This window comes from Carassius auratus, unplaced genomic scaffold, assembly GCF_003368295.1.
Source record: "Carassius auratus strain Wakin unplaced genomic scaffold, ASM336829v1 scaf_tig00019275, whole genome shotgun sequence".
Lineage (NCBI taxonomy): Eukaryota > Metazoa > Chordata > Actinopteri > Cypriniformes > Cyprinidae > Carassius > Carassius auratus.
The window spans coordinates 25318-53288 of NW_020524943.1; the positions used below are offsets into that span (position 1 = coordinate 25318).

General features: G+C 37.1%; 1 protein-coding gene across 1 annotated transcript in view; it reads right to left on the reverse strand.

Annotated features, from left to right (window-relative positions):
- The window catches only part of LOC113076195 (cadherin-13-like), a gene marked incomplete at its 3' end in the record, with an annotated part of 145090 nt that overhangs the window by 17870 nt on the left and 99249 nt on the right, over window positions 1-27971 (reverse strand). Inside the window, exon 7 of the mRNA XM_026248858.1 lies at window positions 15920-16098. Within this exon, the coding sequence (XP_026104643.1) occupies window positions 15920-16098 (179 nt within the window). The remainder of the gene's footprint in view (window positions 1-15919; window positions 16099-27971) is intronic.

Below are 27971 nucleotides of genomic sequence, written 5' to 3' on the forward strand. Positions count from 1 at the left end.
GTGTGGCGCCGCCGTTGTGTGTACACTCATAGAGAATAATGTGTTTGAATTTTAAAGACGTGGCACGACGCGACGCGGCAAGGCGCTTCTTGTCCGGTATGCGACCCCCTTTAGACTATATTATGGGTGCTTCGATCACGATCGGCCGATCGTTATGCGCATCTCATCAGTAAAGCCGGTTCTCTAATCAGCGGTTAATTCAATCAGGTGCGTGATTTCACATAGAGCAGCTTTTACTACACAGAGGCGTTGTTAATAGAGAAGATGCGCAAATCCACTTCATTTTCAGCGTTTTTTGTTGCATCTTCTCAGTTAACAACAGCTCTGTGTAGTAACAGCTGCTCTATGTGAAATCACGCACCTGATAGAATTAACTGCTGATTAGAGAACCGGCTTTACTGACGAGATGCGCATTAACGATCGGAGCACCCCTATACTATATATCTAAGGACAGAAAGTAACTAATTAGGTGCATTTTTCATTTTAGCTCTTTAGTACTTGGTCTCACTTCATTAAAGGAAACGAAACAAATGGATGGAGGTAACTTGAAATAACTGTCCTTGGCTCATATTTCCCCTCTCATCCCCTACATTCTCTTATCTGTTTTTTTTTTTTGTTTTGTTTTTTTCTGTTTTGCTATTTCAGTGAAAAGGACATAATCACTTTCAGTTTCCTTGTCTTGAAGAACTTTGAGAGCATGTAATACAAGAGTTTATACCAGCCTCAATGAGTTCTATTTAGCCAGTACAAATAAAAAATCTCAAACAGCTGTACATAATTAATATATATCCCATCCAAGTACCACAAGGTTAGTTACTAATTATGGCTTATATTAACATATTGCAGCAGTCGCAAGGCCACTTCTAGCTAACTTATATTGTAAGCAATGTAGCTCTGCTAAATCAGCTGTTTGCTGACAGTGACTCCACAAGAGAGTTTGAAAAGAGAACCATTTCCATCTGTTTACCACAATTCTTATCAGTAATCATGCTTATTTACAAGGACAAAACATTTCTGACTGCATTTGTTTTGAAACCATTTGTACTGACGATGCTCTTACATTAACTTTTGGAAATGTCACGCTTGTTTTGGTCTAAGTGTTGCACTTCCACTAGTAATTCTCACGAGCCTTTAATTAATAAGAGTAGAGATAATAAATGAAATAATCCATTACTGAGAGGTTTTAGGGGAATAATGAATGGAAATTTGACATGGTTGATTCGAGGTAAACAATGGCAGTTTTAAGCCCATTATGGGTGCTTATGTGACTTAATACGTTCAAAATATAATAGGTGAGGGGGCTGAGAAATAGTGCTTTTGGCATGACCACAAGCCAAAGCTTATGATAGTTCAGTAAATGGGGAAGGCGTGTAATGAGCCCTATTTACAACAACAGATATTCACACAGCTGCTGTTCACTGTACATGCTAATCCTTCACACATTATTAATACAAGCACAGCGTTTCTGGACCTTTGGCCTCAGATTAGCTCAATAAATGCACACTATATGTAATCCATAACATTATAGATAAAGGAATGTTCCAGACACAAGGTCCATTAACCGCATTTGTAATATAATATCAAAACACACCATAAAAAATCACTCCGATTTCCTCAATTTCTAATAACAGTAATCCATTTACAATGGAACTCTATGGGGCAAAGCATTGCATCACAAAAAAAAACTGTTCTGTTTTCGAAAGCACACAACATACATAAAACTAATGTGATAGAATTGCTGACCAATGTGGTTTGTGCAAAGGTAAAATATTTACTGCGATGACCATATAAAGCTGGTATTTTTTATGTGCACATAAAATTTATGAAAGCTGTTTGCTAATAAAACTTTAGAAAACTACATTAAGACTTTATAATTCACAGTTTTAATGCTTATTTAAAACCTTCACATAATTATTTGGGTTGCACTTTATTTTACAGTATGTGTACTAACATGTACTTATAGTGTACTTACAGTGTATTTATAATAATTAATAATTAATAATAATAATAATTCTTTACATTTATATAGCCCTTTTCTAGACACTCAAAGCGCTTACATAGTCAGGGGGTATCTCCTCATCCACCACCAGTGTGCAGCATCCACCTGGATGATGCGACGGCAGCCATAGTGCGCCAGAACGCCCACCACACACCAGCTTACTGGTGGAGAGGAGACAGAGTGATGAAGCCAATCAGCAGATATGGGAATTGTTAGGAGGCCATGATGGTCAGAGGCCAATGGGTGAATTGAGCCAGGATGCCGAGGTCACACCTCTACTCTTTTCGAAAGACATCCTGGGATTTTTAATGACCACAGAGAGTCAGGACCTTGGTTTAACGTCTCATCCGAAGGACAGTGCTTATTGACAGTATAGTGTCCCCATCACTACACTGGGGCGCTAGGACCCACACAGACCACAGGGTGAGCACCCCCTGCTGGCCTCACTAGCACCTCTTCCAGCAGCAACCTAGCTTTCTCAGGAGGTCTCCCATCCAGGTACTGACCAGGCTCAGCCCTGCTTAGCTTCAGTGGGCAACCGGTCTTGGGCTCCAGGGTGATATGGCTGCCGGCAAATTTATCTAAGAAAGTTCTGGTAACACAAGGTAACTACATGGGGTAGGGTAGGGTTTAGGAGTAGGTTCAGGGTTAGTACCTAGTTATTACACAGTTATTGTAATTACTATAATAAGTACATAGTATGTACATGAGGAACAGGACTGTAAAATAAAGTGCTACCATTATTTGTTTCATATACCCAGAGAAAATAGAGCTTCATAGAAACACATACTGTAACTAGAAATTGATATGCCTAGAACAGATGATTTAGTCAAAAAACATTTAAATGTAAAATTAACACAAAATAATAAAAGCCTCACACTCATGCTTCTGAAACCTCTGGAATACCTTACCAAGTACTGTGTACTTTACTGTGGTAAACAACATGCTACAGATTCTGTAGAACTTAGATCTCAGAACATTGCAGTGCACCAAACCTCTAAAGATGAATATCAGAAATACAAAAGAACACTTGTGATCTATACTAGGTTGCCTCACAGTTAAGCTCCAATTCATTTTTAGATTTGGTAAACACAGAGTAGCTTTAAGATGTTTAGCGTGAATGCAGCAGATGTGTATTGACCTCTTCCCGTCAGATCAGAAACAGACCTTTAGAATACAAATACCAACCATGTTTCACAATGTAATGCCACCTACAACAGCATGATAGATAGATGATAGGATAATGAAACATTAGATAGAAAGACAGACATATACCCACGTTATCCCCCTGGTATTCAAGTGAAGTAAATAAAGTCCATTTAGGTTTGTCGTTGACTTTAAAGTCCAGCATGTCATTAAACTTATGCATCAGGGGATTTGTTCATTTACACTGCCCCGAGATCCTCTATCAGCATGATGTCATTCTGAAGATATATATTAGCAGATTAAGTCATAATAGGGGTTTACCCTGCTTGAACATCACCTCTGTGAACCCTGGGGTTGAGGCCCCAGTCACTGGCTCCTGAGTTAAGAGCATAACTGACATCTTCAGAGGCAGAGAAAGCATGGAAATTCACTCGCCAGGAAGCAATCAGTTTGTCCCTGCCCTGTGCTTGCCCTTTGAACTGCCAAAATTATAAGAAACACTTTCTGTACTGTGAATATTTTGGACAGCCTTATAATGTGCCTTAGATCCCTGCGGTGTCACTAATGGTTCGAAGCTGTGCCACTTCCATTTGAATGAGATGGGCAATGGAGCTGTTGAGCCTTTGTGCGGATTCAGCTCATTTCTGCTCTCATTTAGCCAATTATGCAATGACAGGTCTGTGGTTATCTATGCCCTTGAACGATGGGGGACTTATAAGAGGTCTTAATGTTGGTTTAGGGTGAATAAGGGACTTTATTTGACTTTAAATACAATAAATATTAATGCTTACCATAAATTGCCAACCTCCCTTTATGGTACAACTATAGAAAACTAACTTCATTTCACACAAAATGAGAGGTGACAAAGTCTGTTTTCCTGCTATTTGATTTGTCCTGGAGGAAATGGAGAAGGATGAAATTGTGTTCAGGATGTTTTGAACTATGCAGGGTGAAACAAGGAAATTGGCCGATGACACATTTCCTTATGCCTAATTCAATGAGAACCTAGAACTGTGTGAATGAGAGAAACCGAGTAGAGGGACATTTTACAAGCCAAATGCCGTTTGTGTCCCTTATATGTAAAAATTTACTTTAATAAATGAATAGATTATTCTTTAACACTTTAGAATAGGGAACACATGTTCACTGTTAAATAGAGTTATCCCTGAACAAACTCCAAATTTGCTACTGTTTAATAGTTGGTAGTTGCTAAGTTTAGTTACGGGCTGGATTTAGGGATCTAAAATACGGTCATGAAGAATAAGGCATTAATATGTGCTTTATAAGTACTAAAACAGCCAATATCCCACCAATCTGCATGGTAATAAGCAACTAATTAATAGCAAGAATTGATCCTTATAAAATTTTAAAACATTATCAAACTACAGAAAAACCCAAATTTCTGGTTATAGTCCCTACTCAGTTAATGATGTTTACTAATTCCTTTAGTTTCTCTGTCCATCTTAAAGTAGACTTGAACCCTAGCAAGCTCCCATCAGCTCTCTCACTTTTCTCCTTCACTATCCCTCCTCTCTGCCCTTTCTAAATCTCCCTTGAACAGACTGATAAAGTCTGTCTCTCCAAGCCAATAGATTGTTTTGGCAATTTTGAATTTTGAAAAGGTCTCCATGGTATTTTTGCAAGTGTCATATCATCAGTCATTTATAAGCACTGATGGTTCAAGAGTCTCTCTTTCTGTCGAGACCCACTTAACCCCTTTGTTTTTATGACGTGACACATTAGTGTGTGCAACTATGAGATGCATTTCTGCCTTGAAACTAAATCTATACTGAAGGATTTAAACTTTGCATTTCATTAGGTCTTCTTGGTCACTTCTACATTTTACAATATCTGTAGAATGCATCCATATTCATGAAAGTCTCTGACCCCAGTAGAAGAACATATGTTGTGTTAGTCACAAAGATTGATTGTTGTAATGTGATAAATGTCTCTGATAAATGTGTGTGTGAGTATGTGAACATGCAGCCTGTGAATCCGGCACAGCGGATTCACTGTTTGGAAAAGCGCTCTAGACTCTGGCAGAGAGACAAAATAGCCCATAGCTACTGATGCCTCTGCCTCCAGCTGTCACCACTGTCATCAGCAAAGGAAATGTACTGAGAAGTTACCAATTGCTGTTTTATACCAGAACAAGGTAGTACATTGCGACCATACAAAAAGCACGTGACAATGTAAACTGATTTATTGCTGTGACATTATCGTTACACCACTGATGACATCATCAGCATTATCCTCTAACTACCCGTGTTGGCTCACATAACGAATTGCATTCAAACAAACAAAAACTACCCTACTGGTTCTCAAAATGCATTGCCTTCATACACACTATACATTTCAAAATAAGATGATTTATTATCATCACCATTCACAACTCATTATAGTTTCTTATCATTATTTTTAAGACATTGGCATTATCCTATTATATCTACATTCTGCTGGTTCACGAAATGCAGTGGGAATGCTACTCACTAGTAACTAGTTGCTTATAAGCATGCATATTACTAGTGGCTGTTTATTAGCAGTTTTACATATTTTCTAACCATGACCAAATTCTGGATCCCTTAACCCTACCCAATACCTAAACATACTCTATACTACACCACTTTAGAAGAGGGAATACATATTCACTATTAACTAAGAATTTCCTTCAATAAACTCCTACTTAGGGTTTTATTGAGGGAACATACTAAGTTAATAGTAAAAATGTATTCCCTAATCTAAAGTGTTACCAACTGAGTGTTTAAGAACTTTAAACACAACGCACAGTCAAATAGCAAAGTGCAACCTGAACAAAATGGCAAGTTTCAACATGTGGAAAGCATCCTTTATAGGACACTATTACTTGTGTGAACCGTGCTCAGTGACCTGCTTAGGACAATCAGATCTGACTGAATCCTCCTCTCCACCTCCTCAGTCAAGCAGCCCGACTGATAAAAAGAATGATCCCTCTTTCTCATCTGCTGTAGCTTACTTTCTCGCTCTCTGGACACCGGGTGATCTCTGACCCGAAGCTCAGTCAGAAAGAGTAGAAACTCATCACTCACTTCATTACCCCTCTCTCCTCCTGTCCTCACACACAACCAGATGTGTTCTTATCTCAACCCACACAGCCATCTGAGACGCATGAATCTGAATCTGTGCATCCCACCCTGCAGATCAGGGCGTGGGCTGGAAGGTGAGGGGTTCATTGGATGGGATTAGCAGGAAGAGCGATCAAGCCGACAGTTATGTCCAGGGATTAAAGTCTGACCTTGGTGTGTGACACTCTTTTTCCACAGTTTGTTTCCACAAATGCGACCATCTATATAGTTTTCTGAACTGGAGCAGAGTCTACCAAAGCCTACCAGATTTGACTTTTCTCTTTCTGCACAGTATGGCCTATTTCAGAACTTAGATTTCTCTGCTTCAGTTCAGGCATGGCCCGACTTTACAGCATCCAATAAAACACCAATACACTTTTACAGGCCAGCCAATGATATTTATAATACCCACTCTTCATTTCCTTCCTGAACGTAAGTGTTGCAGTAATTGGAGACAAGTGGAACTTCTCAAGATACTGCGAGGCGAGCTCATACCTGCTCGCTCCTTATAAATGGCGACAATTGCCTATTATATTATGCCATTCAGAGGACAGATCGTGCTTAGATCACTTCCATATCTTTGCCAGTAAAACAGAAGATGCATGTTTTACACTTAGTGTGTTACTGCCAAGTCCTGGAGAGTTCAATAGTGCAAAGACAGTGCATTTGTAAGGGATGAGGCCACTCAAGCTTGCCCGTGAGAACGTGAGGTATTTGGCAGAGCTCAGAGTGGGGCCGGGAAACTCTTTTTTACCTTTACGACACAAGAAGTGCGTTTAGAGCTGATTCCGGAGATAGACATGAGCGCAAATGGGTACTTGAGCTCTACTTTTGTGCCAATAACTATTTAGGCAAGAGAATCTTCAGCAGGCAAAACTACCACTGTTATTTTGATTTTCTATTTTAATTCCTCATTGGTTTGTGCATGTTAATGGCTTGCTCAGTTCATCTAGGTGAATCATAGACTACGTTTACATGCAGCCAATAACCCGTTCAAAACCGGGATATTAGCAATAACCCGGTCGCGCACGGCCATGTAAATACCGGCAAAAACCCGGATATGCTCATATCCCGGTTTTTAAAAACCGGGATATTATACCTGGGGTACCCCTTTTCTAACCCGAATATTTGGTCTTGTAAATGCGTTTCGGCATATCCCCATCAAAATGTGTGTTCTGCGCATGTTCTATTCGCAAGTGAGTCTTTGGATACAGGAAGAAGAGTCGGAAATAACGCATATTGCGTCTTACGTCCAGACGCTAACTGTGCGTCGCCGTTTACACCGGGATATTGGCGACTGATTACACATTCCATGTATACAGGAGTTACTCTCTCTGCTCACACATGTAAACGGGTTATCCCGAATGTTTCAGAAACCCGAATAGTGACCTTAACCCGACCATAACCCGAATTTTAAAAGCTTGTAAACGTAGACATAGACAACCTGCAAAATATCCGTGTTTTAGAAAATGTTAGTTAGTAAGACTCACAGGAAGGTCACTAGAAATGTCTTCACCATATACCATATCTATACCATATCTATTTAATAACCATAATGTCATTCCAGACTTAATGACTGACTTAACTTCTGTAGAACACAAAATATTTTTTTTTTTAAAAATGTTTCAGCTGCTTTTGTCCATACAATGAAAATCTTTGGGGTCCAATGTTGATAAAAGCAGCTGAAAGATTCTAGAGGTTAATGCATGGATGTTTTTCAAAATAACATCTTTTATGTTCTACAAAAGAAAGTCATACAGGTTTGGAATAATACGAGGGTGAGTGAATGATGACTTAATTAAAACTTACAATTTTTATTCTTGGATGACCTATTCATTTAATACACAATTCTTCTTAAGATGTTCATCTCTATTTAATGTCTCTCTCTACAAATTTCAACAGTACTTATCATATGTTTTCCTTCTATTTCTGATGTTTCGCACCTTTATTGACTGGGTAGATAAGCAAGGCTCAATTAATAACGGAAAAGGATTAACGGCCTGACCTTTTTTTTCCTGCCCACAATTCCCATGGGGCTCAATTTATCTTCAGGAATCCACAGCTAGTGGGGAAAAAGTGATTGACACTGCTAACCTTCATTGGGATGTAATCTTCATCTTTAGCACTCAGAGATCTAATTAATTAGTGGAATCTCATTTCCGCACTAATGCAAGTAGACAGAGGCGTGATAGAGGAGAAAGGGGAGAGAGGGAGTGTGAAGAGGGAAGGAGAGGGTGTCATTTTTAATCACTCTAGAATGACTCCACCTGCTTTATGCACTTTAGTACCACAACTGAACTTTCTGGCTTCTGTCAGCTCTCTTGGCTATACCAGGTAAATGTATGGATGTTAACTTTTGTGCTGTGGAAACCATTGCGACAGTGATTTGTTTGCTCTCTGCTACAAAGGGGCAGTTCAGGATGAATCTCATAAGAGTTTTGGAGTGTGCAGACCATCTAGACTTGAATTTGCTTTAGGATCCTTGTTTTACACTGAACATCGTGAAAATCCAACACAGTGCCCCCCTTTTTTATTGTGCAACAACAAATTGTCTTTAAAGCAATAGTTCATTCAAAATCCAGTTATTAAAATCCAAGATGTAAGATGTGCTTCTTATTTAAACTGATCAGAATACATTTTGCATTACATCACATGATTATCAATGCATCTTCTGCAGTAAATGGGTGCCATCTGAATCCAAACAGCAGCAGAAAGAAAAACATCACAATCTACAAGTAAGAAAAGCAAAACAAAAAAAGAAGAAAATATCAATCTATAATATTGTTTTCTTTAGTCAAAAAAACAACAACAACCTAAACAACAACAACACATTATTTTGTCTTAATCAGGAGAGAAATATGCACAGATCAAGACCAGTATACAAGCAAAAACATTCCAAACCAGTCCAAAACAGTTCTCAGTGGATTTTGATGTGAGAAGATTTTCACTTCACTAGCCATCAGTTGTTGATGTGAAATTGTATTGATTACATGTGGATTATGGTGATGCTTTTTTTAGCTGTCTGGCACCCATTCACTGCAGAGGATGCACTGGTAAGCAAGAGATACATGCTACATTTCTCCAAATATGTTCTGATGAAGAAACAAACTCATCTACATCTTGATAGACTTTAAATGATCTGGACGTTTTCATTTTCTGGAATTTTTTCAGGGGTCATTCTAATATGAGTATATGTCATAGTTAAAATAAGGCAAACGGCCAATATTTGGGTGTATAATTTGTGGATACAGGTTCATTTTTACATAAATGTTAATTTCTTCTGTTTTGTAGGTACCATTTAACAATAAAGTTTAATTTGTTAACAGAAATGGATGATTGAACAAACTACAAAAAAAAAAAATTCAGCATGTATTAATCTAGGTTAATGTTAACTAATGTTAAATATATATTGTTCAATGTTAATTCAGGTTTATTCACTAAATACAGTAGTATTAATATATACACATCTTGATTATAGCCAGAAATGGACCATTAACCCAAATTAATAAATGCTGTAAAGATATTTATTTCATTTTCATTTCATGATACCTAATGGACACCTAATGCATTAACAAATATCAAACTTTTTTTTTTTTTTTTTTTCTTTGCCAGAATTGTTAAATGCATCTCTTTTGTCCACTGCAGAGCACAAATGTAGCCACAGTAGGAAAGCAGGAGAAAATTATGGAAATGTACATAGTTTAGAGTCTACCATACAACAAGATGGAGTTTATCTTGTCTATAGCCCTTTGTGCTTGATGGAATGGGTAAAGTTTTCACAAGTATAACGTCAAAGGCACAGCACTGACGTTTGTTGAGTCGACTGATATCATGTGTCAATTCTGACAGAGCCTCCCAGCATTGAATAATATATGTGTGTGTGTGTGTGTTCGTGTTTTTGTGGCATATCAGGACACAACTCTGTATAATGACATGGGTTTGACACAGGTATTACAAGGAGAGGGTGACTTATGAGGACATAACCCATGTCCCCATTTTTCAAAACGCTTATAAATCATACAGAATGAGTAATTTTTTTGAGAAAGAAAAAGTGCAGAAAGTTTCCTGTGAGGGTTAGGGTTAGGTGTAGGGTTGGTGTAGGACAATATAATATACAGTTTCTACAGTATAAAAACCATTACGCCTATGGGATGTCCCCACTTTTCACAAAAAACTAACGTGTGTGTGTGTGTGTCTGAATGGCATAAATAGTAGGGATGCACGATAATATCGGCACAATATCGGTATCGGCCGATAAAAGCTTAAAATGACCATTATCGGTATCGGCCGATATGAATATTTCTGCCGATGAGCCAAACCGATATTCTCCAAGTGAAATAATTGACCTGTTTTTCAGATGTGAATGTCTGTCTACATTTGTAAAATAATAAATTTATGGTAGAATCAGTACAGAAGAGATACATGGATTTATCTTCAGTAAAATTAAAGTTTAAATATATCAGTATATATTTGTATATATATCGATATCGGTATCGGCATCGGCCAAAATTATTTTGAAAATATCGGCATATCGAATATCGGCCAAAATCCAATATCGTGCATCCCTAATAAATAGTGAATATCTTTTACACTGAAACTCAAAACTACAGAAAAAATATAATTGAAGAATAATTCTGGATATCATTAATAAAGCCTCAGGTAAAAAGGAATAAAAAATTATGAATAAAAGACAGGGGAAATTTGCAGAATAAAAGCACAGAACATTCAAAAGCAGTCCTGGGGCAATCCAAGAGCACTTTGCGCTCTGCGTTAACTCACAAGTCTATTTCCTGGCCAACTAAACTCGATCTTTACATAATAATGACTGAATAAATGACAGTTTATATCTTTTATGCAGAGAAGTGCACATCAAATCAAGCAATAATGCAGTGTTTTCAATCGCCGCCCGCACCCCTCCTGCGTTCACTGTAATATTTGCATTTAGATGACATAACATAATAACTCAGAGACCACCTGCAGGAGTAAATATTTTGCTGTCTGTTTTGTCTAGCCGTTCTGCCAAACACAATGATTCATTAATTGAGCTCAGGAGAGAATCGTCATATGGCGACTGACATTCAATTATGCGGGAGAGATCAGATTAAAAAGAAGTCTGAAAAGCGTGTCTGAAAAGCCTATTTTGCGAGCGAGTGCTGAGGAGAGGCTGACACTGTAATTTGAACGACCGTTTGGGTCCTGGGTGAACTAGACGGCAGTAAGGGAAATCACTACGCTACGACCTTACAGTAATTGGATGTCCATTGTGTGTCTGTGTAGGTGCATGCAGATATAATGCTTGCCAATGTGTTTATATGCCGTTTATTTTTCATTTGAAGCTTGTAAAATGAGCCTTAAATTGCACATTCTGTCTGTAATCACTGCGCTACATTTGTATATTTGTTACAAACCCAACAAGCTTTAAAATTCACACTTTGAAAATAGATAGTAAATAGATTATATGATATAAAAATAGGTCTAAGAGCTTGAAACAACATTCACACAATTACTGTTTAATGTGCCATTGAGAGGTCCTAATATCTTGTTCCTTTTCAAAGACACACACACATTTCGTGTTTAAAATCTCCAAAACCTGAGCTACCAATCTAGACCGCATTTAAGACAAGATAGGTCTGTTCCTAATGTGAAGATGGTAAAAATACTTTTTCTTTTGGCCAAAATATGAGGTTGCATTTCATGAGGTAATCCAAAAATACATTACAATTAGTGTTTGGAATTTTACAATTATATATTGGAAATATCCATCCAAAATGGCAGAAGAATTTACAGAACAACTGTTTCTGCCACAGGATGGATGGATAGATACATAGATAGACAGATAGACAGATAGATAGATAGATAGATAGATAGATAGATAGATAGATAGATAGATAGATAGATAGATAGATAGATAGATAGATAGATAGATAGATAGATAGATAGATGGGCCAGAGGGTGCTCTTGGTTCTAGGTTCTAAATAAATGTGACTTATAGTCCAGTGTGACTTCTATATGTTTTTTCCTCGTCATGACGTATTTTTGGACTGATGCGACTTTCAAACTCAGAATTTCAAAAAGTATTCTAAGAAAAGTATGAATTCTGAAATATAAACTTGCAATTGAAAGAAAGAGGCAGGAGAAGAAAAAAAGATATACAAAAAGAAAAGTCATAATTGTCAAATATAAACTCGCAATTGTGAGAAAAAAAAAAAAAGTCTACATTTTTAGAACAAAAGTAAAAAAGGTGCAGTTACCTTGACGGAAACAGGAATATATGATTCAAGCTAAATTTTTATTCTTATCGGCATCATTGGTTTAATAGAATTCTGATGTCAAATTCTGTCTAGGTAGACAAGCTGGCATAAAGACAGCTCACTAGGATCCAGAACAGAGCTCTTATCTGACCACAGACTGGACATCAGAAGCAGGACTTTAATGATTAGACATAATCCATAAGAAGAGTGCCAGAATCAGTCACTGCGCATATATTTTAAGATGTCTATTTTGTGTTATTTGGGCTTATGAAAGAAAGATGGGGCTACTCTGCCTGTCAATCGGCTGTCAGATTAAGTGGCAGGACTCTGATTGCCAGGACCTAGAGCAGATGCACAGTGGGTAGCCTGTGATAGCAGACTGACCACAGAAGTTGGTTAGAAGAGGTCGTAAAATGACCGCCCCCCCAAAGCAAGCCTGCAATCTGTCAGCCAGTCTAAATAAAACTCAAAACTAAACTTCAAACAGAATTCCAGACTTTTATGATGTTCATGCCAACTTTAATGATGTGTGAGAAATGTGTTGATTAAGCAAACGAGTTCAGCAGTACCAGTATTTCTTCTTTCAATACTTAACTACATTCAAAAGTAAGTACTCACACACACACACCTAAGCAGATGCGTATGTCTACACAGAGCCCAGTTAATCTTCAGAAAGTTGTGTAACTTAAACACTGAGATCATTTACATTACTGGGTATTCCTTGCCAACAGGGAAAGAGTTTAGGATCAGTGCTTCAGATCAGAGGAAGAGATCAATCCATGACAGATGCATGTGAACATCCTTCGTATCTTTTTGAAAGGGCATCTGATGTCTACTGCACATGAACAGGCAATAATTTAAGAACTGGATCTGGGTTTATATAAGAGCTTTTGTTTTTCCAGTTAATTATAAATTATGTTCTGCATAGTTGAGAGTTACTATGACATAATATTGCTATTTCTGACAAATGGGCTCCACATGATAAATCTGATCTAATGCGAAACATCAGGTATTGTACCAGAAGTTTCGAAAACCGAATTACAAACAAAAAGTCACCCTCGACCTGTCAAGAGAGATTTGTACGCTGAGAAAACTCTGTTCAAGACATATTTGCATGCTGTCAAGTTAATAGCTGGACTTGCCTAACTGACATTATTGTTGAAATTGTTTTATGTAAGTATGCATTCAATTAATTAGGTCAACATGTCCGATTCTTGTGAAACATCAAGAGCTGTGTGCTGCGTTCAAGTCTTCCTGGGAAATGTCTACTCATGAGCTGGGAACTCTAATTACAAAGCAACATACATTTGGCTTTACTAGTGTTGAGAAATTTTGAAAAGTGTAGTGTGTGAACTCTAAAAACAGCTCAAAAGTACATTTCTGGTGAAGAAACATCTCACACCTGCCTCCTCAACACAACTGAAATCCCCTGGAGCTCATTGTGTAAAACATCTGTCACATATATGAGCTCAACTGCAACGAAGCACAGACTCGTGGGAGTCATGCAGAGATGTCACACGTGGTGTCAGCAAGACGCAGCAGTGACGGTGAACGTTAGCGCAATTTGTCAACATCCAGTGTTTCGCTCGGAAGAAATCAGAATAAACAGCCACATTCAGACACCTTTCATGTAACATTTCAATTACAATGTCAGCTCGACTATCAAATGGGCTCTGGAACGCATGCAAACATGCATTTAATGATGGCTTTGCTCTGTTCCAGCTGAGGGGTTTTCTACTGGCCTTGTCGGACACAGCTGATGTTGGTGGATAAGTGTGTATAACCTCAATTAAAGCATGCTCTAAGTGTCTGACAACAGCTAATATTCCTCTTCCAGCAGCGGGCCGAATTGATGTTCCTTCATTCGTCACCCCACAGAAAAAGCAATCATGCTGTTGTCTCGCTCTGCTTAGGAGCTGGAAAGCGCTGCCTCCAGTTGCTCATTAGCATGCACCGCTAACACTCCTTGTCCTCAAGATACCGGAGCATCTTCCCTGCGTTCATCCAACCTCCCGTCTCCTAACAACATTAAAACCCCTTAATATGTAGAGGAACCTGCTCTAAAGTACTTGCTCTAAAGGTGTCTTGAGGATAGTTAAATATTAAAACACACCACAGTTATTGTTTGTCCCCTCGGATTTGCCCCCTCCTGTTTGCCTGCTTGCCTTTAGAGCTCGGTTTGAACAGAAAGCCTCCATTCTGTTGGCCCACCTGTTAGGGGTTTGACTCACAAAGCTTTAAAAATACATCCAGCTGTGTTACGAGATCTGGAAGTCTTTGAAACGTTCAAATATCTGTGGTACATTTTGTAAATGCACCATCGGTATTATATGAAAAATTGATTTGCAGACATTAAATAAGACCTGGGCTGATTGACACGCTGAAGCAGCAGTGTAAAGATATATTGAGGAAGAATAGCTTCCCTATCATGTACGATTAAGGGTGTACTCACACTAGCCAGTTTGAACCGTGCCCGAGTGCGTTTGACCACCAAAGCGCGGTTCGTTTGACTAGTGTGAGTGCTCCGAACCGTGCCTGGGCATGGCTCGATTGGCCGGCCCTGGCCCGCTTGGAAGAGGTGGGCCAGGGCACGGTTCAGTTGGACTCGGGCGCGGTTCGCATGCAGTGTGAGCGCTAACCGTGCCGGAGCACGGAAAAGGACGCGTTGCGTCACGGATTTGCGTCGCTCAAAAAACAACATGGCAGGGAAAGGGTTGCGTTGGTCTACGGCAGAGGTGCAAAACGCATAAAAACTAAAAACTGCAAAGTCCTTGCTACACTTCAGCTGGTACATTGCAAACATCCTCATACGAGCAGCACGATTCCGTGAAAATTTTTGCGCCACTAAGGCGACACATCTGTTTAACAACAGGCTGTGAGAGGGCTGTGGACCAAACGACAAAAAAATTAAGAGCGCCGCTCTTCCTGTTTATCCCGAAACCGTCGCACCATAATGACGTAAGCGTGCTCCAGCACGAATGCTGAAACCCTATATGTGAGTGCAGGCCAGAGCGGGAGTGGGGAGGGGGGACAATCGTACTCAGGCCCGGTTCATGGCAACCGTGCCTAGTGCGAGTACACCCTAAGGTGCAAATGTTTGCTTAGAGGTTTAAATTCAGTGCTAACTTTACTAACATATTGTAAACTTGCTGTAGCACATCAAATACACACTTCTAAATGCCAGAAGTGAATAGGAAGTATTTCAAAACAAAAAAAGAAGGGGAAACTTTTTTACAATAAGATTCAATTTGTTAACATGAGTTGGTGCATTAGGTATCACAAACCTAAAGCTAAAGATATTTGAAGTACACCAATGTCTAAAAACATCACACAAATCTAACAACATACAGTCTGACATTACTTTTTCCATATCTAACATCCATTCAAGAATAAAAAAACAGGCACTCAAAGAAAGCATGTACCTCTCTATCGAGCTGGTGGGGTGATATCACGGTGACAATGTCACCTCTTTCCGGGTCGATGTAGAACATATTGGGTGAAGGTTTATCCGGCAGCTGTCGCATGATGATGTAACGCAATACAGCGTTGTCCGTGTTGGGATCGTCTGCGTCGTAAGCCGTCATGGTCATCACTGTAGTGCCTGCCAAAAACAGTTGAAAAACCAATGTGTTATAATGGAGACAAATGGGCAAGATGCTACTCAGTTTGGTGCCAACTATATCCTTAAGGTTTAATCTTGTTTTGCAATTTCTCATTAAACCGCACTGCTGAACGGAACTGTAATCGATCGAACTCTGCGAGTCAAGCAAGTGAAGATGACCCACTTTGAATCGGGCTTTAGGGCAGAAATGACAAAAGAGCAAAAGTCTACCTCTATGTTACAAATTCCCCAGCACATCCCAGTTCCATATTATACTGCATCCAAAATAAGGATGGCGTTCTAGGCAGATGAACTGTAATCCTAGTCCATTCTTTATATATCAGCTCAGACATGGCCTCCGGAATGAACAGCGGCTCGGCAGTATCCGGAGAGAGGCTGATATCTCAGTTCAAGTGATGCCGTTCATCTATTTCATTTTTCCCTCCGTCTCATCTGAATGTGTTTAACTGCAAAAGCAGGACGCAAATGGAGCTAAAGCTTCTCAAAGTCACAGTGACCAGACAGTGGCACGAGGCTAAGTCATATCTCTCTCCTCAAGTTAATGGCTTCCATCGTTGACGTTAACCTCCGATCAGCCTTTACGAGAGCTCTCACACTGTACGGCATAAATCCAGAAGGCAGACAAATAAAAAAATAAAAAATGGGGGGAAATATGCAGACATCCTCATATAGGAATATTAGCATCTTAAAGTAAATGAGCAACAGGCAATTATAAGTAATTAATGGAGAAGTGAGTATCTGCATGGGGAGAGAGACCGTATTAGGCGGTGGTTAAGCAGTACACCTCTAATGATTAATTACACATGCTGAAGTGCATAGCAGGTTCTCTCATGACACCACTATCAGAGGGACTGGTTCTACTTCCCTGTTCGGTTTCACCAAGTTATACGACCTCTGTGTTCGCAAAAACACTAATTGACACACATTTGAGTGTGCACTGAGCATGGCTACACACACACACACACACATGCTCATTCAAAATACAGAAAGACAAGCACCCAGTAAACTCATACTGCAGTTTACGAAGGGCAACTTTGCATTGAAATTAAGTTAGAAAACACTGAAGGTTTTATTACGAGAAATGTATAACATTTATGTTACAAAGACATTCTATTTCAGATTAATTATGTTCCTTTGAACTTTCCATACTTTCCATATCAAAGTATAATAATATATAATAATTGCATGCACCTGTATTTTTCCTTCAGAAACCTCTAAACACCAGGAAAAAATACATTTGCTTCAAAAAGATAAAGAGTTCCTTTAATGTCTTTTCCTTAGAGCTCAGTAAAATTATCGACTGTAAATCCTGCCAAAATGAAGTACTGTAGCACTGTGCACCAAAGAAAACAACTTTAGCACTATTCCTTTTCTAAGACATTTAAGTATTTTTTTTTTTTTTTACTTGTCAGTGAATACTAGTCCTGTCCAAACAGGGATTTTGAAAAACGCATTTTGTTTGCGTATAAAATACATTCATAATCAAGAAATTTAACAACCGAACAGGTATTTGTGAAAAACGGCACAATCAACCTAATCACCACAAGACCGCTTGATTCTAAATCACAGTTCAATCTGGTTCCTGTAGCTCTATTAACCTGTTCTCCTCCTGCACCCTCATAAAGATCAAAAAAGCCTTGAGGTATTTAGCGCTCATCAATATGAACCATGACAAAAGCCATCAGCTTCCATCAGCACACATATAAATCAACAAGCGGATCTAATTGGCTGATGGGAAGGGCCAGAAAGTGAATGCAAATCACCGCTACGCAATTATGAAGCAATTATGTCAAAGCTGAGCCCAATTCAGGAGCTATTGTCTTCCTTTATGAAGTCCATACTCTCCTCAGCGCCAAGCCGGAATCAATGTTAACTACATTGGAAGGTTTAATGGGAGGACCTGAAATGACTAGACTTGAATCTGTGGGTCTCCATTACTGTATTATCAACTCTATTCATCTAATTGGGACTATGGGATTAGTCAGAGTGAGGACTTTTTCTTTTGGCTCTTTTTTCTCCCTTTTAATTCCACCATCTTGTCACACTGAACAAGAGGGGGAACACTAAAACGAATAATGCCTCATAAAATGCCTGACTTGAGCGGTTAATTTGATATCAGGCCCTGTGTCTAACTCTGCATTAACTAAGGCTGAAAACATTCATTGGCATGCTGAAAAATCAAGCACAGTATGAACAGGCAGATAGAAGATGCAAAGCACAGACATTGCCATTTGCACTATATAAATATAAAAAATATATATACAAATATATTAAAAAATTATATATATATATATATATATATATATATATATATATATATATATATATATACATTTACATTTACATACATGCATAGAGATTTCTAAGGGATGTGTGAGTTTCTTATGTTCACCAAGTCTGGATTTATTTGTAAAAAAAAAAAAAAAAAAAAAAAAAAAGGCAAACTGTAAAGCCAAGTTCACACTACAGGATTTTAAGCCCAATTTAAGAAAGATTTGCAAGTCAACGAGCTCGCCTTCAGGTTGGGCTGTGATCAGGGGGAAAATCTTTGGGTGATCAGTTCTTCATAATCTCTATGTGTGAATTATTTAATGACGCATCAAAGAGAATCGCTGATGCATCACCAACACAAATATTCCACACGTATTTGCCCATACATACCTACAGCGCTGTCTTTATCTGTTGCACACACTGTTCTAGTCTTCTCATTCTTTTGCTCTCTGATATAGCAGAAGAATGTGTTGTTTGGAAGATCAAGGCATTTTAGTGGGCATCTCTGCCTTCTGACAACAGCTGAAGCCTGGTGGGTGCCAATCACACAGACCCACTCCAGATCTGAAGGCAGTGGTATACCATCCAAAACCGTGTGCTCCTCCACAGGGTGCCTTCCACATCAACACGGTCCCAGCTGCTTAAAATCAAGCACTAGCGAAAAAGCTGGGACCTTCAGTTTTTGTGGAGGAGATGTTTTACATAATAACTCGAAGTGTCATGCCATTAAAAGGGCATATTTATCCTGATAATGACAGTTCGGGCTTAAATGCACAAAAGTCAGACCATTTTCCCTTCAATCTCAATATGTTTCTCTTGTTCCCTCTCAAACTATCTCAGACGAACTCACTAAACAGTGTTACTTTAGTTATTTCAGCTTAAAAACTATATCTCAAACAAGTAATCTCATAAATGCATACAATCCAGTTTAATATGTTAAAATAATAGGCACTTAATATGTTAAAATAGTGCTTTTAAATTCATGTTTTAATCCAAATCATGAATTTATGTGGACCAAATGTTATATAATGATAACATTTGTGAATAAAGCAAGATTTCCATACATTATATTCTTCTGTATTTAATGTATATCTAGAAATGTAAATTATTATTATTATTATTATTATTTTGTGCATGTCTTTTCACATAATAAAATGTTCATCCATAATTTAAGCAAACGCATTTAGACTCAGTTTGGATTCGAAAAATCTCCTTATTTGGATGGAAACACACTATTAAATTTATTTCTCCACAGAAACATTCTTTCAGTGTAACTGTGTTTATTTGCTATTTCCATCTTAAATGAAAATCACTGTTGAATCGATTTTAGTTTCTTAATTAAATATATTGTGTATATATTTTTTTAAATATATAAATGGATTTTGTGTAATGTATAGGCCATAATTTTTTTTTAAATAAATAAATAATAATAATAATAAAATCCCTATAGAGAAGTATGCAGGAACATAACTGTATTTAAGTTTATTCATAGCAAACTTTTGGCTTTTTAAGTGCAGATTAAGTTGTGTGAATTGCAGTGGTGAAGCAATCCAATAATAGTAAGCCAGATCCCTGACAACCTAGCAGTGAACAGCAAATCACATTCAGTGCTAATTTTGCAGGAACAATTGCATTTTTAACAGTTTTATAATTTTTTTTTATGTGCTAAAACACAAATAGCATGTCACATTTTTTTTTTAAATAAAATAACTACCAACAACACCAGCACAATTTATATGAATATTCTGTTCTCAGTTAAACATGAAGGAAGTAAAAAAGTAAGGACTACAGTGCGCTAACACATAGCCAGTGTCACACGTGGCACATCTTCTATTATAGACATCCAGGGAAATCAATATGACTTCAGGATCTCATTCACACTGGGGAAGCCAGCGCATTGTGTGATGGGCTTTATAATAGGAAAAACGGAGAAAGATTGAGACAGGATGAAATAATGATGGAGCAGGTGTGTTTGAGCGAGTTATCGTACTTGATACCTAGAGGAAGGGCGAGAGGTCCGCAGGGAAAACAGACAATGAAGCTGCTGGACAAGGGATCACAGCGCTATCTTTTGACTTCGGCTAGGGTTAAAGTGGTCAAATAATGAGGATAATCTCTTACCTAATTACTTTTTTTGTTCAGGTGCGGATGGAGATTCTCTCTATCAAGGACACGTTTGAAACTTTGTGGTGCACAAATTGGTGTGAGACTTCAAAAACCACAACATTCTAAATAGTGTTTTTTTATAGTCCATCTCTGCTACATAGCAACAGAAAAGAGTGCTATTACCCTTCATTTCGTGAGGCAATTCAAAAAATCTAGTTGTTTTGGAGGAAAAATTTTGATAAATAGACTGGACAATGTGGAATGGAGCACTGTGGTGAAATTTGTGGCCTTCTTGGTCTGAAAGACCCAGCTTGCCTGTTCACGCTTAAAGGCACCCAAGTAAAATTTGGGGGTCTTTCTAAAAGAAGCCGACAGGCATAGTCCGGCTATTCGATTTTCCCATTGTTTCATTACACCGTGGTGAGTAAGCACCATTTTATAAAAAATTGAAAGAAAAAAAAAAACTGAACCACTGGGCATTCAACAATTTACTCATTCCCTCAAAGTTTAGTTCCATAGCAGAAACATTGCTGAATAAAAAAAACACTTAAAACTTAGTTGTATTGTAAAATGCTGCTCCTAAGGAAAGGAGAGCTTTACCTATTTACTCACTTACATATAGAGATATTTTGTAGGTTACACATTCACTGTTCATCTAGTAGTCCCCAGCTGACACTTCATTATTACGGTCAAGGAGATTAAAGAACGATAAAGAATGATATCCCTTCAATATATTGGATTAAAGGAACAGTTCACCCAAAATGACATTTAAGTCAATATTTGCTCACCCTCATGTCATTTAAAATCTGTATGGCATTATTTCTGCCAGCCATATAAAATCTTTGTCTGTGTGCAAGAAAGAAGTCTTATGGGATGGTTTAAGGGAGCTATACTTTTTGTGTTACAACGTGCTGAATGTTAAATGTTGTTATGCAATAGATTTGATGTATTTTAAAGATGTGTGTGAAGATTCTTAATATTATATATATATATATATATATATATATATATATATATATATATATATATATATATATATATATATATATATCCTTTTGTGTTATACAGCATGCTGGTTTGGAACGACATGACATAATGAGAGAATTTTCGATGAACTGCTCCTATAAATGCAGAACATCCATTTACAGAAATTATAATTTATTCATTCTAAAGCACCATTTGTCAGATCCCAAAGGGAAACCAAAGTGAGTAAAACCACTTTTTGAGAACATTATGGATGATTTACATAAACGGTCTATGTTAGGGCACCAGGAAAAGGCTGTGGACTACCTGCACTTTCATTACTTTGGTATTGTATGTAAATGAGTAAATGCATACAACATGTGCTCATCAAGCCATAATCATTCCCACAAATCACTTATGCTGTTCTATTGTGAGATCCAAACCATCCACTGTGACTGATACACATATAACCTAGACAAAACACAGTTTCTCAGGACTAAAGCTGAAATGCTTCAGGAGGTAAAAATTTTGTGTTAAAATGAAATAATAAATCTCATTTCAACAAGATCCAGCATAATAATGCCCTGATATGTAACCTTTTGTTATAAAACACCAGAAATTTTACATTCGATGTCATGTGGCAATCCTACACAGTACAAAAATTGCCTTTCAAAAATGTCTTAAAATCAAATCCTAAACTTGCTGTTTTTATTGTTTTAGCCTCTGAGCTCTGGTACCTCACACAATGCACATGGCAAGTAAACACAGAAAACTAATCTGTGTGCCCAGTGGAAAGTTCTATAGTAAACCACATATTGTTCTTTCATCTCATCCTAGTCGCCAGCTTCTTTATTTTTGTTATGAAAGAAGAGAACAAGAGGTAGCACTTATTAACACATGCTGTGTGTGTGTAAGAGAGTGGGGGGTATATAATATAATATAATATAATATAATATAATATAATATAATATAATATAATATAATATAATATAATATAATATAATATAATATAATATAATATAAAATAATATAATATAATATAATATAATATAATATAATATAATAAAATATAATATAATGCATATTTTGAGAAAATAGCATGGAATTTCCTACCATAAAAAAAAAAAAAAAAAAAAAAAAAAACATTTCCTGTTACTGATTGGCCTTATTAGTTCAGGACGTCAGTCACAGGAACAATGGTGGAAGCTGATTAGGTTGCAGAATGTCACCCCTTCCTATTAGCAACACATTGTGTATTAATTTTCTATCAAGTACCCCTACATAACATGTTCCGGTAATGCAAACAATGCCAGTGTGGTGGACGAGTATGTGTACACGCAATGGAAATGGATTGGAATGAATAACATCAAATTAAATTGTGTTAATTTAGATAATAAATTTGTTTGTGTCTATGCTTGTATATCTGAGTGGGAGTGCAAGAGTATGTTTACAGTCATGTTCGGATGAAAAAAAAATCTAATTAACACCTCTGTGGGGTCTTGCTGCATTAGCTAACTGTTTCACAGTGTATATGTAAAGCAGCAGGAATCCGTTTGGATCCTGGCAGTGCACAGCATATGTACAGTTTAATGCGCACATCACTGTGGCTAAAACATAATGTGTGTCTTACTATGGCTGTGCTCATCAAACTGTAATGCAGAACAGCAGTTCTCAGTGGGGCAAAATTAATGTTCAAGGAATCACCAAGCAGCAGCTCAGATTCTATCATTCAGTTTTAATATTTGCCTGACTTAATATAAACCTAAACTTCCAAATGCAATTCAATTCAATATAGGCAAGGAAGAGCTGAGTAAACTGTGCCATGGTTTATTTAAACTGTCCTCTAGACTTTAAACAAATTAAATTGAATTTCAGGATGTCTGCTATGGACTGACATGACAAGATATCATTTATAACATAACAACATATGAAGAATGAGTGAGTGAGTGAGTGAGTGAATTAATGAATGAATTAAGCAAGCCAGCAAGCCAATTCCAAAGTGTTATTTCTCACATTTTTATAATACATTTCATTTTAACATTCAGAATATTTAAATGGAATTAAACTTTTTTTTTTCATTATAGTATTTCATTGAATAAATTATGAAATCTTAAATTGCATTCAATTTTACGCACACACACACATATATATATATATATATATATATATATAATTATATAATATTATATAATTATATATATATATAATTTGGTAAAAAGTTATCCATTACCAAATAAAAATATATTAACGGATAATCTTTAACAAAATAATTGACTATTATATGAATCAAAACCTGTGTTTTTAAACCTGGATATGTAGATTAACTTAGACATAAAGAAGAATAAATAATATTAATATTAATATTAATTAGTAGTAGTAGTAGTAGTATTAATATTAATATTTATGTTAATATTAATATTAATATTAATACTACTACTACTACTACTAATAATAATAATAACAATTACGTGATATGTGGACTATTTACTTAAAAAAAATAAAATAATAATAATTCACATTGTTTCTCATGTACATCATCACTCAGTCAAAGGCAGATGAATGTGACGGACACTTTCTAAATATAGTCACCTGACAAAAATATCTACTTTTTTTTTGCTAATCCTTTTTTTTTTCTTTTTTTTTTTCTGTGGAACATAAAATACGATATTTGAATATTGGTCGTATATTTTGCCTTGACTTCCATTGTGTGGACAAAAAATACAAAGGATGTCAGAGTCGAAACTGGCTATCAACATTCTTAGAAATATCTTATTTGGTGTTCAGCAGAAGAAAGTAACACATTTAGGTGTGGAATGACATGAGGGTGAGTAAATGAGGACAAATTTTACGTTTTTGGGTGGACAGTACCTTTAAGGATGATTTTCTTGTTTCCTTCTTTCTACTGAGCCACCGCTTCCACTAGGAGCTGTAATGGTGGATGGTCTCTGACAACTCATCAGCTGGGGGTGACACACGGTCTTCTGCTACCTGACAGCAGGCAGCAGCCTTATGACACCTTTCTGACAAACACTCACACAATCAGCCGAGAGGTAACACTCTACACTGACAGCCTTATGCATGCTAACACAAGCACACATGGAGGACTCATTGAACACAGACTGGAGACTATAACAAATAGACCACAGCATGCAAAGACACTCTTTCACAGAATCCACTATGCCCCTGGCTGAAAAGTGCCTGGGGATATTCTTTTTCACAGAAAAAAAAAAAAAGTTTCCCTTTGTGAACTTAAAAGTCAAAGTCTTTCCCCACAGAGTCCAAAAAAACTCAAAGGAAAATAAATAATAATCTCTGTCAACATCACGGCTGTCGAAAGTCTAAAGACCGATTCTTTGGATAAAATGAGCTTGGACCATACAAACAAAAATCTTGCTTTCTGAATATGAACACTTCATAAATCCATGATACCATGGTCATTAACATGTAAGAGACTTTTAGAACCTCGCCGCTTTAGGACAGAACCGCAGAGAATAACTGGGCCTGTCAACACTGAATTGCTTTCAAACCCAAGATCCTTGCACTAGAGGCATGTAAAACAAGACAGAACAAAGTAAAAGAAATCCCAGATCTTTACCCGATGCATCATCCTCCGAAACTGTTTACAGAAAGCTTGACAGTTCAGGGTCAGAACCTGGCTGTCTCAGTTACTTCCTGTTGGTTGAGACCCCAGCAATGAGCTGTTTCCTCTGGGGCATGTTCTATAAAATGTGCTGTCTGTGTGGCCTAAAGAGCTCAGATGTAGTTCAGGTCCCAGGACTCAAGGAGCTGTCTGCATCAACCTCTTATGGCCCAGTGAGGTTTAAGGTGACGTCTCAGCACACATAGAATTTCTCTGTGGACTGGCCGGAAAGCTGTTTCACCTGAATCTAAAACTGATTCTGAAGAAAGGTAATTTGCAGTGGTGTAGTTTTAGCGTCAGACAACATATGGATCACCCTTAGCAAGTAAAGACAGAGGAAATTATATATTTTCTTTTAAACATGGCTATTAACACTGGTGTGACCTCTTAAAATGACTGCATGTTTTAATGCATACATATTATCCTTATGTCAAGTAACTTAATGCTCTGCACAGTTCAAAATTTAGTCAGTAAGATTTATTATTATTATTATTATTATTATTATTATTATTATTATTATTAGTATTAATCTTATTTATCAGTGACGGGTTAAACTAATCAAAAATGACAGTAAAGATATTTACATGTTACAAAATATTTATATTTCAAATAAATGCTGTTCTTCAAAATATCTTGAAAATGTAACATGGTTTCCAAAGAAATACTAAGCAGCTGTTTTCAAAATGTTTAAAATTATTATGAAGTAATAATTATTAAGCGTTTGATCAAATAAACAGCCTTATACTTGGTAGGTATAAGATAATTATTTCAAATATATATATCTTTTGAAAAGTAGTGTTTTTTTGTTTGTTTGTTTGTTTGTTTGTTTTTTTCATAAATTCCCCAGCATAAAAAAGAGCATATTTAGAATATTTTTAAAATAATGGACCATCCAAAGTGGAAACAATGACTGTGACAGTAGAGTGTTAAAAAACAAAAAACAAAACAACTTTCTTAATTAATTAAATATGTTCATGATCTATGGTACACTTAATTTTTAAAGTACCAAAATAATTAGTCTTCTTGCTCAGCAACAACTCCATTAATCTACTAAGGGATGTGGCAGAATTTGTCTTTATTCTCAAAAACGAATGAATCATTCTGGTCTGTATCAACAGACAGATTAAATCACAAACCGCTGCGGTTTAAAGTCACTCTTTATCACTCTTGAGGAAATATTATGATAATAATATACTTCAACTGCAATTAAATCTTTGTTTGCAACATCCACATAAGATCTCTTGCTGTGTATTAGACTGCTGACATTTCAAGCATTAAAATTCAGTGGAAAAGCATACAATCCCCACATGGTGATGGTCAGTGAATACATAGGCACCAGCCATGCCGCAGAACCTGATTTTACCAAGTGAGACATGTTCCTGGGACAACATCTTTGATTTGAAGAACAAGTTTATAGTTTTTTCAAAATGTATTAGTTTTTTTTTTTTAAGTTTTTTTGAGGTCATAACATAGTATTTAGTGTGGAACCATGGAAAATTTAGTCTTAATGCATTGATAAACTGCCCCTATAATCATAATTTGTGTGAAATGTAATGGAAGTTGGTGTTTTACTGTCTCTAGTGTTCATTTTGACTGGAAACTGTAGTGTATAGGTACTATGTATGGTTTTGCAAAAACTTTGGTAGAGGCACGTTTTTACAATGAGCCTGGGTTAAAATACATATACACACAATACTTCCGAAACAAGATGAGAAGCGGTGCAGTAATGTGGCCAGGCCAATTTGAGTGGCAGCAGATACAGAAAGACGTGTCATACAGTATGTGCATGTGTGAGTGTTCAGCATCTCCACTCGGCTCAAGCTATACAAAGAGACAGTAGCTGATGGTGCAAATCTGACGGGCCTTTCAACGCAACATCTGCTAGCGAGCTAAACATCATTAAGGCCACGGATCTGACATCCCTGCGGTATCTTCTGCTTTGATGGGCGGCAGCCAGCCAAAAGGACAGCCGAAAACAATAGAAACAGTTTTGAATTTGACATTTCAAGACCCAAACATTTGCATTTAGGAAAATGCCACTCAAACCTAAAGCAAGAGATACAAAATAGTTTAGCTGAATGGATTTCTTGGGGGCAAACTTATGCAACATTTTGACATTTAAAATGGCTTTTTATTTAACTGAACATGCGCTGTGTGCAATGTATTTTCATTAATAAGAAAAACACACAAAACCTTTCTTCTCTGGTCTGAATCAATTCAAAAGAAGTAGATCCTTTCACCAGACATGACTATTAATTATCAGGGACGGTCCATCTATTTCACCAGACTGCAAATGTAACAGAAAACCTATTAGCATGTTTGTTAAAAACATACTCAAAGCAATCAATAGACCAATGATATGAGGAAAGAGACAGAAACAGAAAGGGTGGGAAACACTAAGAAACAGATAAAAAAGATAAAAAGACTCTTGTGGAAGAAAAGAGAGAAAAGGGAAGGTGTTGATGAACAGAGTTTAAGGCAGGTGGTGCTAAGTTAGATCTGAGAAAAAAAAGGACATTGAGAGGAGGAATTTGATTAAGGGTGTTACACGTGCAAAGGCAGCAAAAATTATGTTGTGTTTATCTCAGTAGCATCCTCTAAGTGCACACCAGGCGACGAATGCCTCAGGTCAGTAATTGAGAAACCATTATGGTTCCTCAGAGATCCGACGCCCAGCATTCAGTAACATTTTCATATCTCACAACGAGTGCAGTCCAACTTACATCAAAGATTGCATTCTACCTGCAAGCTAGAAATTATGTGAGACATTTCTTTTATGAGAAAAAAAGGGTGGAAAACTCATTAACATGAAGGCGTGGGATGAACTGAAATGTGTGTTTAATTTCGGAGAGCCAACAGGAAGCTTGGCGAA